This window comes from Pteronotus mesoamericanus, unplaced genomic scaffold (assembly GCF_021234165.1).
Source record: "Pteronotus mesoamericanus isolate MK-2021 breed Mesoamerican mustached bat unplaced genomic scaffold, CSHL_Meso_final contig_78, whole genome shotgun sequence".
In the NCBI taxonomy this organism is placed as follows: domain Eukaryota; kingdom Metazoa; phylum Chordata; class Mammalia; order Chiroptera; family Mormoopidae; genus Pteronotus; species Pteronotus mesoamericanus.
This window is the reverse complement of record NW_026555258.1, coordinates 8373915-8387755: the sequence shown is the minus strand read 5'-3', so window position 1 is coordinate 8387755 and position 13841 is coordinate 8373915. Positions and strand designations below refer to the sequence as shown.

General features: G+C 41.4%; 1 protein-coding gene across 2 annotated transcripts in view; it reads right to left on the bottom strand.

The window, feature by feature from the left end:
* Positions 1-13635, bottom strand: part of GOLGA1 (golgin A1) — a 40416-nt gene extending 26781 nt beyond the window's left edge. The window contains exons 1-7 of one of the 2 annotated variants that reach the window (XM_054584391.1): positions 13442-13635; positions 12696-12745; positions 11544-11841; positions 5110-5200; positions 3059-3133; positions 2048-2145; positions 598-630 (exon numbers count right to left, since the gene is read on the bottom strand). In XM_054584391.1, the coding sequence (XP_054440366.1) occupies positions 598-630; positions 2048-2145; positions 3059-3133; positions 5110-5200; positions 11544-11678 (432 nt within the window). In that variant the 5' untranslated portion in view covers positions 11679-11841; positions 12696-12745; positions 13442-13635. The remainder of the gene's footprint in view (positions 1-597; positions 631-2047; positions 2146-3058; positions 3134-5109; positions 5201-11543; positions 11842-12695; positions 12746-13441) is intronic. The other variant, XM_054584392.1, reaches the window with a different exon arrangement.
* Positions 13636-13841: the final 206 nt, after the last annotated feature.

The following is a 13841-nucleotide window of genomic DNA, read 5'->3' as shown; positions in this document are numbered from 1 at the left end:
AGATGGCAGACTCAAGTTAGGTATTTTGAGAAAAGTTTAATAAAGGGACTTTTCAAAGCTGTGGGCAGGGTAACAACACCTAAAAGAGAAAATGTGCTAGTAACAGATGGGCATAAAGGGGCAAAGGGATGAAGAGGTTACAAAAAACCCCGGGGGAGAAAGTATGTCAAGATGGGAAACCAAAGGTCCAACTAAAGCTGTGACCTTTGGCCATGGGATACCACTGACCCGACGGGATCCCGCATGGGGAAGGCTGGGGAAGGCTGGGGAAATAAATGTTCTGACCATGGTCTTCTTCCACATGTGGCTCTTTTAGTGATCCCCGCTGGGGGAACCCAATCAGAAGCAAAGGGCAAGGGAGCCCTACCGAGGAGCTCCTGTCAGCCTTTGGGTACACAGAGAAAGGTAACAGAGGGGTGGAGAGTGTATCGGGAGGGACATACCCCCCAGGAAGGGGTAAGACATGAGTTTTTCAAGTCAGTACCCAGCTTCCAAGAGGTGGTTACTACCAGTACACTGGACACTGCAGAAACCATTTTCTAAGCCCCACAGAAGAGGCCAACATTCGCAATGAGACAAAAATAAAGATGAACTAACCTTTTCAAGCTGATCCACTTTTTCTGACCATTCCTAAAACAAAACAACAAAAATGTACAGTTTCCAGGGAAAAGTATCAATACTAGCATGATTTTCAGAAAACAAAACCACCTACCATTCCACCCCAAAGCAACCCACCAACCAAACAAAACAGAACATTTTTTAAAAACCCATGAAGTTGGCTTAATATTAAGAAAGCCAAGAGTCCTAAAGAAAGAAAATGAACTTTATATAAAATTCTAGAACACAAATATAAGCCTGCAGATTTTTACTAAGTAGAACACCCAAACAAAGCACTCTCTGCTGTACCAATGTAGCTTTTCAGCTTATTCCTGAGTCTTTTCCCATGATTATTATTATAATTTCTTGGGATGGGTAGTTGGGACCAGCTGAGTTGGTAACTCTGTAAATGACTTTTAGAAAGTAATTTACTGAAGGGGAAGGTCTTCAGCAGCCCCTAATAGCTATTTTCCTTCTCATCTTGATTTTAACAATATGCTTTATGCCATCTGGTATAAGTTAACGGAAAAGGGATTATGCCTCTTATTCACAAATCACTGAACAGGGGAAAAAATATCCATTGGTACAAAATGCCATATCCGAAGTGCCTACAATTGGACCTACCAATTTTAGATTATTTCTTTATTTACAGACACTCATACCATAGTTTGCCACTAAGTATTGGTGAATGATGTTTTTTTCTGGCTAGTAAATGTCCTAGATGACAAATATATACCTTAAAACAAATCAACCAACCATCCCACCTACTGCAGGTAAATTACAGATTTTCTTAAATGCAACACAATATAATATTGATAAACTGACGCTACCTTAATTAATCAGCATTATAATATCTTGCTGCTTATCTTAAATTTAAAATGCCACTGCACAAAATATACCCCGTAAAAGCCAGTAATAGCATTATTTTCCTTTCTTACCGTCATTCATTCAGCATCTTAGAATGGGTGATTCTAATGAGATTATAGGAGGTCCCTTCTGTCTAGCTGGCTGAAGCTCAAGAAGTTTAGGAAGCAGGGATTGTAAGAACTATGCACATCATGGATGATGGCTAGCTTAAGAGCATCTTCTCCACTATAAAAGGCTAGTGTTTGAGTCTAGGCTTTGAGACAAGTTTTTAGAGGACACAGACCTTTTTCCTTGTCTTGGGCTCAAATTATGGACACAAAATTTCCCTTTCCATTTTACAAAGTTACACGTTGCAGAATAATACTCTCACCTTCTGGACACATTTCACAATTATAAGTGTGAAGTTTCTTGAAAATATCCCACCCTGAGGCCAAACAAAATCTCAAAGAACATATATATCAACAGCATTCCTTTTCTCATAGGCTGTTAATATTTTCTACCAGGTTTATGTCATGATTGTTTGAAATCGCATCACTAAGTGAAATCTTTTCATCAGCCTTGGGCAGCATCACATATAAAATACCTGGTCCTTTCTGGCTAATGCCAAAGCCAGTTCTTCTGCCATTTTGGCTCTGTTGGCTTGGAATGTCTCATTCTGCTCTTGAAATTTCCGCATGGAAGCTGTTAACAAATAGGCTTTTTTTGAGATATGGAAATATTTCAGAAACAGCATGACAAATAACCCATGTGATTACAATTGTTACCTAATGAAAAAGACTAAAGTCACATAAGTGATTTATGAGACTGGGAAAAACCTGATCTATCTCAACTTTCCCAGAATCTCTTTGGCCTCAGTAACAGACCACCGTATTGTGTTTGTTTGTTTCCTTTTTTTTTTTTTTAATAGTCAAGTATTTACATTTAGGAAGATGCCAAAAGGTAACTTTTTAAATGGTACAATGACAGAGCATTGAATTAGGTATGGTGCAAGAAATACTGTTGCTAAGTGAAGACTATTACCACTTCATAGAATTAAAAACAAAGACAAAAATCAAAGCAAAGCAACACAAAAAAATATTTCTTTCACTTTGTTTTCCTTTAAAAATTTTTTAGTATATGTTATATCAATAAAAAATAACTTTCTACTTCTGTTAGCATTTTCTTGGATTGAACACAATGAAGAAATACATGGTATAGGGTAGAATAAACAAAATGTATGTTCTACTGTTGGAGGAGTGAGGACAGTCAGAGATTTCCCCTAGTGTCTGAACACAGGAGGAGTGGATCTATGGCTAGAACCAAAGTCTCCTTATCTAGGTCCAGCTGGGCACTAGATTTTGCCAGTAAACTAGTCAACTGGATGGACACAGCTGATAATGACCTTCTCCTAAGAAGCATACCCATAAGGCAACATAAATACCAAACCCATGTTATTGTATATCAACCTGATTAAGGAATACTGTAAACTACTCATAAAATAAAGATTTGAACTATGACAAAGTGAAAAACTTAACTATTCACTATTGTTTCATTTCAAAAAACGATACCCTAAAAAGGTTGGGGGGAAAAAAAACAGGAAAAAAAAAATACGTACAATCCTGGTGTTTTTCTAACGCAATTTCAAGCTTCTCTTTTATCTTCTGCAAGTTTCGGACCTGTTCAGCATAGTCTTGGGTGAGGAGGGTGATGCACATACCAAGAATGGACAAACATCAGGAAAGGAAGTTAATTAAACAAAAAAATGAGTGAAAATGATGATGATTTTCTCAGACTGAAAACCACTCCTGTTAAGGAAAGCTAGGCAGGCAGCCTCCCGTTAACGATGAACAACATAGGCAAACAGGTAGAGTACGAATTATACACAGTATAAATGGTGAATACAAACAGGCAGATTTTTCTAGCCTTGATAAAGAACAAGAACTGGGTCTGGTCTGGTCATCAGAAATGCCCTGCTATGAAAACCAGTATTATCTCACTAGTTAACTTCAAATCTCAGTTTTCATTTCCCCTTCCAGTCTTAGCAAGACAGACCAAAGGGAACTGACTGAAGAGCTCACCTACAGTCCACACAGCCGAGTGACAGCGGTGGGGGCAGCAGCAAACGCCTTACCGCAGGACGGCCCTCACAGTGAAGGTGCTTCCTGCTTAGAAAAGCCAGCGCCCTTTCTACACAGGGACTGAGCTGCCTATGCCACTTTACAGGTGAAAGTCAGAATTCATTGCCTGGGTAGGCAAAGAAGATAGCCTGGCACAGTGGAAAAGTAGACAGGCTTCAGTTCAAACCCTGACTCTATCAGTCCTTAAGCAAATGATTGATCTCAACTGTCGGTTTCCTCATTTATCAAATAATGATATTACCTGCACCTAGATAATAAGCCATTTTACATGACTCATGCACCTGGCACACAGTGCTCAGTAAAAGGGAGCTGCTACTGTTGTTGTTGTTACTCATACTGAGCCTGCAGGAAAATACCCAGGACATAAGTGGACTCAGTAAATGTCAGTTCTCTCCCCTGTCCCTTCCTCTCTAACATAAACCAAACCTAGACTATTCTCCCTTCCATATCAGGGAGGGTACATATCATTTTATATCTTTCCCCACAACATTAAACAAATGTATAATTATTTCACCTGTATTACTGATATTATTTACACTAGAGGCTAAGAGAATAGTAACAACCAAGTTTAAAGCAGAGTGTAATTAAGGGTATGGACTCCAGCATCACGAAATCTGAGTTTGGACCCCAGGTCTACCACCTACTACTTCTGTGACCTTAACCTCACTCTTTCTAATAAGGCTGCACTGGGGACAAAATGAGATCATGGACTAACTAGAAGCTGTGAACTACACTATGGACCTTTGGTAACTGCACAAACACAGAGATTTCACATAAAATTTGGCGAATTTTGCAGTCTGCTGCTTTCACTCCAATAAAATGGGCATAAGGCCAAGGGACAAAAGGAAACACAGAAGCCAATAACCACCTCACAGAATGAAGCTTTCAAAATGTGTCCCTGGCAGAAACCAAAATAAGAACTCACAACTCTATCACAAACATGACCTGCTCAGGCAAAGGATATAATCAGAGTAGTGTAAATTGTGAAGTACACACAGAAGACACAGTGAGAGTTACTGCTTCGGTACAGGTGCCGAAGTTAGAAATACTATTGAAAAGTGGCCCAAACACCAAAGTAACACTTATATAGGTGATATGTCATTACAGCAAGTGGCAACATAGCACCAAACCCCTTTGGTGTTAAAGAATCCAACATCTGCTGGTCATTCCCTGCAAATGGTATCCCCTACCCCTCTCCACCCAAAAGCAAGCTATGCTAATGGCTAAAAGAGATGATCAAATCTATTCTACATATATTTTTAATACTTTTCATATTCATGTCTAGAAACCTCAGGAGCGGAGAAACATAAGTTTTTTACTTAAACCTTAAAACTCAGCTTTAAATTTACACTATTTAGTACACTAACAAAAGAAGGAACAAAGAGATACAAATCACTCCTTTTTTGACTAAGAAGATCAAAATACATCAAAATAATTATAAGGTTATGCTATATGGCTATGTTATAGGGAGACACAGTCGAGCAAAGTAAATTTCCTTTGTTTGCTCTTTATTAATCCTTAGACATACCAGAAAGTCTGGCCTCTAATTTCCGTATCTGTTCATTTCTTCTCAAAAGCTGAGATGACAGATCTTCTCTGGAGCTGCTTCCATCAGAAGCCTGTTGAGACAGACACAAGAAGAGGTCGTATTCATACAGGGGTTTTTGGAAGGGTGAGACCCCAGTACTGAGCCAGAAAACGGTAACTCTCATTTAAGGTTTGGTTACACTTTGTGATCCCTGAAAAGCTTCTTAACTTAGCTGGGCCCTAGCTTCTCAACCTGTAAAGTAGAAGCAATACTATATCCATGTATAATGTGAAGGAAATATAAGATGCTAAACAGATAAATTATGTGTGTATATATACATGCTATTGGAATAAATGGTGGTGAACAAACCCATTTTGATCTTATTGCACCAAGTACCTCATACAAAATATATGTTTTCAGTGATAAAAAAGGAAATCACTTTATTTTTCTAAAGGTAAAACCCTGGGAAAAAGAGAGGAAGGCTGGTCTGTGATGAAGGAACTATCGCTGACATTGATAAGGTCTCAGTATCTCCATCTATGAAACAAAGGGATGTCAATCTAAAGCTCTAAAAAGCATCAAAAACTTTAGTAGATAATGCATATTCAGTATATCAATATATTAATGGGACATCAATTTTCCCCAACAATCTACATTATTTTAAAGCACATGCGCACATTTATTATTTGAGTCACTGCTTACTACTGCTAATAAATAATCTGCTCTATCTTTTCACCTTGATAATAAAATTTTTAAAAATACAGAAGAGTAGAGAAAATGGTTTAATGAACATTTTCTATCTATTGTGACATTGCTGATGTTTTCCCACGTTTGCTTCATCAATTTTCACTTTACTAAAGTACTTTAAATAAAAGATATCATAGCATTTCATCCTAAATACTTTGATAAACACTTCTTTTTTCTTTTTTTAAAAATACAATTAAAAAAGATTTATTTATTTTTAGAGAGAGGGGAAGGGAGGGAGAAAGAGAGGGAGAGAACATCAATGTGTGAGAGATCAGCTGCCTCTCGCACGCCCCCATCTGGGGACCTCGCCCACAACCCAGGCATGTGCCCTGACTGGGAACTGAACCAGTGACCTTTCAATTCACAGGCCACCACTCAATCCACTGAGCAACACCATCCAGGGCTGACACACATTTCTAAAGTACAAGGACATTTTCCTTTATAACCACAATACCATCATCACACCTAACAAAATGAAAAATAATAGCACCTAATATCAGGTTTCTCTATTTTACTCCCCAAATGTCTTTAGAGGTCGTTGAACATTTCACTCGAAATCATTTACCCATCTAGCCACTTGCCCAGGCAACATTTACAGAGACTCAGTACACTGTATAATTGAGAGGGAATCTCTGCAGGCAGAAGGTCCAGGTTAAAGTCTCATCTTCACCACAAATAAAGTATAGAACTTGGGCCAATTATTAACTTCTCCGTGCATTGACTGCATACATAAACTATGATAACTAACAATGTACTTCACAGAACTGTGATAGGGAGTAAATAAGTCAATACTTGTCAAGTCCCTAAAACAGAGCCAGGCACATAGTTAGTTTTAAATGCATACCAACCATTATTAGAAGTTATGATTATTACTGTTGGTGAGACATCCTATTCTCAGCATTGTGCTAAGCATTGGGAATTGTGGTAAAACAAAAAGTCCTTACCTAAAACAGCAGCAGCTGCAGCAATTATTAATTGTGAAATGCTTGTTAAGAGCCAGGCACTACACTACAGAGTGCTTTATATACTGTGCAGAAACGAGTTACCGTCACAGGCCTGAGATTGCTATTCTTAGCAAGGCCTGCTTGCAGTTAGCCCTTGGCTGGCCTGTGGGAACTTAGATTTCGCAAAGGTTCCTACTATCCTAATAAGAATGGCTCATTATACCCTAAACTGGTTGTGCAAAAGATATGGTTTATGCTAACACCTGTTTTCCTTCCGGGAGCCTGAAAGTTTGGCAACTGCTGGGCAGAGGATGCCTCTGGAACTAGCCTCCCAATAAAACCCCTGGGCACTGAGACTCCTAGGAGCTCCCTGGTAGACAACAGTTCGTCCCGCGCGGGCACACATCACTATTGAGGGAAGTAAGGTGTCCTACGGGACTCCACTGGGAGAGGACTCTTAGAGGCTTGTGCCTGGTTTCCCCCAGGCTTTGCCCCACGTACCTTTTCCCTTTGCTGGTTACGCTTTGTATCCTTTCACTGTAATAAATGATGGCAATGAGTCAAACTATATGGCGAGTCCTGTGAGTCCTCCTAGTGAATAACTGAACCTTCAGGTGAAACTCAGGGATACCACACCTACTTTAATAAAGACAGGTATAGGTCCTATCCTGTTAAAGATGGGGAAACTGAGCCATAGAAAAGTGAAGGAACTTGCCCAAGGTTGCCCAATAATGATGGAGGCAGGGAATCAAATTCAGTCCTGACTCCAGAACCTCGCTCGAGTCCCCAACTGCTACAATCTACTGCCTCTCGTAAAGCTCCCAGTTTAGTGGGAGAGACAAGCAAATCATCAACAAAAACGCAGTGCAATAGGTGCTTTGATAGGGGTAAGTAGGAGACCAGGGAGCACATTCAGCCAGGAGGGATAAAGGGTAGTGGGAATGAGGGGGCTTCCTGGAAGTAACATGTGAGCCCAGTCTTGAAGGATGCACAAGTCTGTCAGAGGGACAGAGGAGTGAAAGGAGGACACAGGAGATGTTCCAGAGAGAGGAAACAGCATATGCAAATGTAGTCAGGAAGAAGTGTTGTCCGTTCCAGAAAGTGCGGTATGTTCAATACGGCTGGAGCGCAGGGTGTAGGAAAACAGAGTGAGATGAGGCTGGACAGACCATGACTGGTTACAATTACACTATAATAATGAGTTTGCACTTCCTCCTGAAGATGATGGGGAAGCCACTGAGGATTTTTATGCACTGGAGAGACACGAACATATATGCTTTGGGGAGTTACTGAGGGTAGGAAGCCCAGGTAGGTCACTACATTGGTCTGAGAAACGAACACAACCTGAAATGAATGGAAGTAAATGTACAGCAGGCAAATCGAGCAGAGAGAGCAAGTTTGAGACATTTAGGAGATGGAAGCCAAACACTTGCTAACTGACTGGACACCAAGAAGCAAAAGAGAAAAGAGTCTAAAATGCCTCCAACTCTTCTTGTTGGTGACTTGGGGGATGAAGGGGTACATGTGGAAATGGAGTTACTGGCTTCAGTTTTGTTCATTTTAGAATCTGAGATACCAGAGGAAAAACATCTAGTTGGAGAAATATATGCAGTGGGATATAGGCATCTGAAGACAGGGAAGAATCAAAATGTATATATAGTAAGTTCAAATCAATTACTTTAAAAGTCTCAGAGCTAAGTATTTCCCGAATTCAGACCAATCCGCATGTCTGGAATACATCTGAGATGAGAGCCCTCATTCAGCGCGTCAGCACGCAGGTGTCCGTGCCCGCCTGAAAGGCAGGGCAGGTATTTCTGCCACAGGACTCAGCATGGCAACTCTATCTTTCAGCCTGGTGGGATCAAGTGTGCATTTATATTTCCTGTTAATTATAGCAGCCAATGATAACTTAGATCTGGTAATCTTATTGTTTCACCTCAATAACCTAATAGCTTTTGCCATGTAACCTGACCCAGGCAAGTAGGATAAGAAAGGACGAGGAAGATTCATCTGAGCATGGAAACGACTCAAGTGTCTATCACCAGGAGTAGGCAGAGGTAAACTGTCTTCAAGTGCTAGAATCTACTATGGCAGTAAAAGTAAGTGAACTGCAGCCTCATATAACACAGATGAATTTTAGAAACAAAGAAGTTCAAAACTAAGCAACATTAGACAGCAAATTGTTTATAACTATATATCTGGCAATATTTTAAACAGCAAAAGAAAGATAACACAGCATTCAGGATAAGGTTATCTGGAGGGGATGGAGGGGAAAGAGAATGGGGAAGGAGCACGCAAGTGGTTTCACCAGTATCAGTAATGTTCTAGTTCTTTGGGGAGATGAACAAGCATTCATTTTATTTTTATGCTTTATACTTTACATTTATATTATATATATTCTTTTACATATGTCAAGCATTATAAATCTTTTTTTTTAATCCTTTCCCTAGGATATGTTTTTTAAAAACTGATTTTGGAGAGAGAGGAAAGGGTGGGGGGTGGAGAGAAACATTGATGTGAAAGAGAAACATGGATTGGTTGCTTCCCGTAAATGCCCTGACCAGGAACTGAACCTGTAACCCTTTGGGGTACCAGACAACACTCCAAATGAGCCACCTGGCCAGGGCATTATGAATCAGTTTTGAAAAGTTATCTGATGTTAGGAGGATCCTGTCATGTGCTAAAGACATACTTTTTTTTTTTAAAAAAGATTTTATTTATTTCCAGAAAGAGGTGAAAGAAGGGAGAAAGAGAGGGAGAGAAACATTGATGTTTGAGAGACACATCAATATGTGAGAGAAGGATTAATCATTCCATTGCCTCTTGCACACCCCCAACTGGGGACCCGGCCTGAAACCCAGGTATGTGCCCTGACAGGGAATCCAACCAGCAAACTTTCAGATCACAGGCAGGTGCTCAATCCACTGAGCCACACCAGCCAGGGCCTAAAAACATACTTCTAATCCTACGGCCTGACCTTTACTTAACACAGCAGCACCCTCATTTTTTGAAATCTTTCCAACCAACCTTACGAGTAAGGAACATACTACAGTCATCAGTGCCAACTTTTCATCAACTTCTGCAATAAAAGAGTATACTCTGGCTCACTCCAAACAACAACTCACAGACCCTGTTAAGCAATAATGACTTAAAATATATATGTCTGCAGAAGCAACAGACTAAAGTATTGAGAAGTGAAATGTTGAAGATGCGTAACATATAGATGGAAAAGAAACAGGGGACTTCTGGTCAAGATGGCAGCAAAAGTAAACGCAGCTTGCCTCCTCACACAACCACATCAAAATGACAACTAAAATATAGAACAACCATCACTCAGAACCGTCAGAAATCGAGTTGAGTGGAAGTCTGACAAACATGGAATTAAAGAAACCACATTCATCAAGACTGGTAGGAGGGGCAGAGACATGGAATGGGCTGGTCCTGCTTCCAAGTGTTGTGGATAAAAATTCAGAAGGGATATCTCAGGAGCAAGGAGTCCCAGCCCCACACGAGGGAAAAAAACCACCAATCAGAACCACAAGAAGAAAGAAGAATCTAAAAAACGAGGATAGTTTAAGCAACTTCTGGGACACCTTCAAGCATTCCAGCATTCACATCATAGGGGTGCCAGAAGAAGAAAAAGAGCAAGAAATTAGAAATCTATTTGAAAAAGTAATGAAAGAAAACTTCCCTAATTTGGTGATGGAAATAGACAGGCAAGTCCAGGAAACACAGAGAGTCCTAAACAAGATGGATGCAAAGAGGTCCACCCCAAGACACATCGTAACTGAAATGACAAATGCTAAAGATAAAGGGAGAATCTTACAAGCAACAAGAGAAAAGAAGTTAGTTACCTACAAGGGAGTTCCTCTAAGACTGTCAACTGATTTCTCAAAAGACACTTTGTAAGCTTGAAGGGATGGCAAGAAATATTCAGTCATGAAAAGTAGGGACCTAAAGCCATTGCTCTACTCAGCAAAACTATCATTTAGAATCGAAGGGCAGATAAAGAGCTTCCCAGACAAAAAAAAACTAAAGGAGTTCATCATCACCAAACCGTTATTATATGAAATGTTGAAGAGATTTATTTAAGAAAAAGAAGATCAAAACTATGAACAATAAAATGGCAATAAATACATATTTGTCAACAATTGAATCTAAAAAACAAACTAAGCAAACAAGAGGAACAGAGACAGAATCATGGATACAAAGAGTGTTCTGACGGCTGCCAGATGGGAGGGGAGTGGGTAAAGAAGTGAGGGGATCAAGAAGTACAAATAGGTAGTTACCGAGTAGCCATGGGGATGTGAATTACAGTATAGGACATGGAGTAGCCAAAGGACCTACACATGACCCATAGACAAGAACAATGGTGTGGTGATTGCCTGAGGGAGTGGGGTGTACTGGGTTGGGGGAATCAAAGGGGGAAAAATTAGAACTGTAATAGCACAATAGATAACTTATAATTTAAAAGATTAGCCTTGGCTGGTGTGGCTCACTGGATTGAGCAATGGCCTGTGAACCGAAAGGTTGCCAGTTCGATTCTCTGTCAGGGCACATACCTGAGTAGCGGGTTTGGTCCTCAGTTGGAGGTGTGCGAGAGGTAACCAATTGTTTCCCCCGCACACTGATGTTTCTCCCCCTCTCTCCCTCCCTTCCCCTCTCTCTGAGAAAAGAAAAAAATATTATTTTAAATATATATTGAAATGGTACCAAATATTAAAAATTAATGAAGAAACTTACAAAGTCATCTCCTGAGTCAGCTCCCATGGAGGCAACAGATTCCTTGCTCACGGACCGTGGGATCCTAGTAGCACCCCCTGGTCTCTGGGAAACAGCACTCTCTTCTGCAATTTTCTTCTTTAGTTTAGCAAACATTTTGCTGTGTGGCTATTCTGCCCTGGTGACCAGCTCTTAGATCACAGTAGTCTTTAGACCAGCAACCAGGAATTCCAAGACAGGTGCCTAGAAAGTTCCAGATATCCAAACTAGCTTCATTCCTTCTTAAATGCGGGGCCAAGGACCTATGGCAACACAGTATCTATAAATCAGATGAAAGAGAACTCTAAGTTAAAAACAGAGAGATTTCACATTCTCAGTTGCTATGTTAAGCTTCAAGTTTGAAAAATAAGCTTTCTAATTTTACATGTATACTTAATAGAACACAATTACTAAGCATTTTAAAAAGCACCCAAGTGCTTCATATGCATATACAGATAAGGAAATCCAGTCTCGAGTTGGTGAAGTAACCTGCCAAAGATTGCTAAGTGGCAGGGCTGGTATTTGAAATAAGGATTCTGACTCACAAGTCCCTACTCTCCTTTCTTTTTTTTTTTTTTAATACCATGTTGGCTATGGCATATAATACATTAAGTAAAAATTTCCAAGCATAACATTAACATCACATAAAGTTTTGAATCCTTCTCCCAATAATACTAATTATATTTTAGCATGTTTTTCTAAGATGAAGAGAAAAACATGTAACTCAATAGGAGGAAAAGGTATAATGTTCTAATGTTCCAGGATGGTGTGCAATCAGGTATTCACCAGAAAAAGCAGACGACCTGGAAAAGACCATTCTGGAAAGACCGACCTGGAAAAGGCATTCCTGGAAATGCTATGTGGTTCTCTTTAAGAGCGATTAAAATGACCTCGAATCAGTTTCTTGTTTTCAGAATGTTTTACATAATATTCAAAAATGAGATTTAAATGTCCTTTCCTCCCAGTGGTGTATAAAATAATAACGTCCCAGTTCCAACCTTGACTTTTCATGTTTTGTGGAGGAAATCCAAGCTCTGCTACCTAAGATCTACAAAGGACTTCTTACCATTTCCATTTAAGTCCGTACAATTCTTCAAAAACTTTACCTTTAATGTCTGTAAACCAACGACTCACCTAGCTTATCTACTAGAGTTAAAACAGCTTGGAGGTCAAAGCATTCTGTCCTGCGTGAAGACAAAGATAAAATGCATTGGATATTTCAAGTGTAAGGTGCAAATGCAAATATTGTGGTAGGGCGGGGGAGGGGGATGGAGGGTTGGAAGAGTAGGCAAAGGGATTAAAGGGGAGAGAGAAAAACTTGTCACTGCCACATTCCGCAGTGAGCTACCTTCCCATAGCCGGGGCTCCTCTGCATTTGTGATCTAAGAGTTTCACTGACAGGTACAAAGAACAAAAATCTCTCATTGCAGTAGGTGCCTACATTCACTTCGCACTGGTAACCCGAGCAAAACAACTTGAATAAGATTATGATTTCCCAGAACCAGTAATTATTTCTCAGTTGATTCTGAGTCGAACACTACCTGGCCAGTCCCTGGAGCCTTGACTGGCATTGAGAAAGTCGCTGAAAGGATGGCTAAGTTGGGTAAAAGTCAGCTGCCCAACGCCCAGGTGGGCAGGCTACCTGCCGTGACAGTTTGGATCCCAGTCACTTAGACTCCTGCCAGACCCGATTGGGCGGAGACTGTCAAAGAAGGGACCCCACATCTGTCCAATTTGACAGCAGGGAAAGTGAGAGCCAGAGAGAAGTGACTTGTCAAAGGTCGCGCAGAGGGAAATCCTGGGACCCCAGGGTCCACACAATCAGGACGGGAAGCCCGCCTCTGCCCCCACCCTCGCCCTTTCAGCACCCCGGTACCGACCCTGCCTTGGGTCTTGGGGCAACCCCGTCTGGGCCGCTTTGGTGTCAGACCGAATCTACTGGGAGGACGAGGAGCCTGCTCGCGTCTCCGGCCCCTGCCCGCGCACCTGCCGCTCTCTGGGCAGCCGGCAGAGCCCCGCCTCCGGGGCCTCTCGTGAACGCCGGCCCGCGTCACCAGCCCGAACGGCCGGCAGGCGAGCGGAGCACCGACCCGGAACCGCACTAGCACCACAGCGCCGGAAGTGGCTGCGCGCGAGGGCCCGCCTGTCTGCCGCGCGCATGCGCCTGACAGGGGCCTCCGCGGACCAGGGCACGAACGTGGGGCGGCGGTTGGGCCGGGCCCGCAGGAGGGTGCGGGCGTGGTACTGGACGTTCCCCTCGGTCCGGCCGGCCACGTCAGC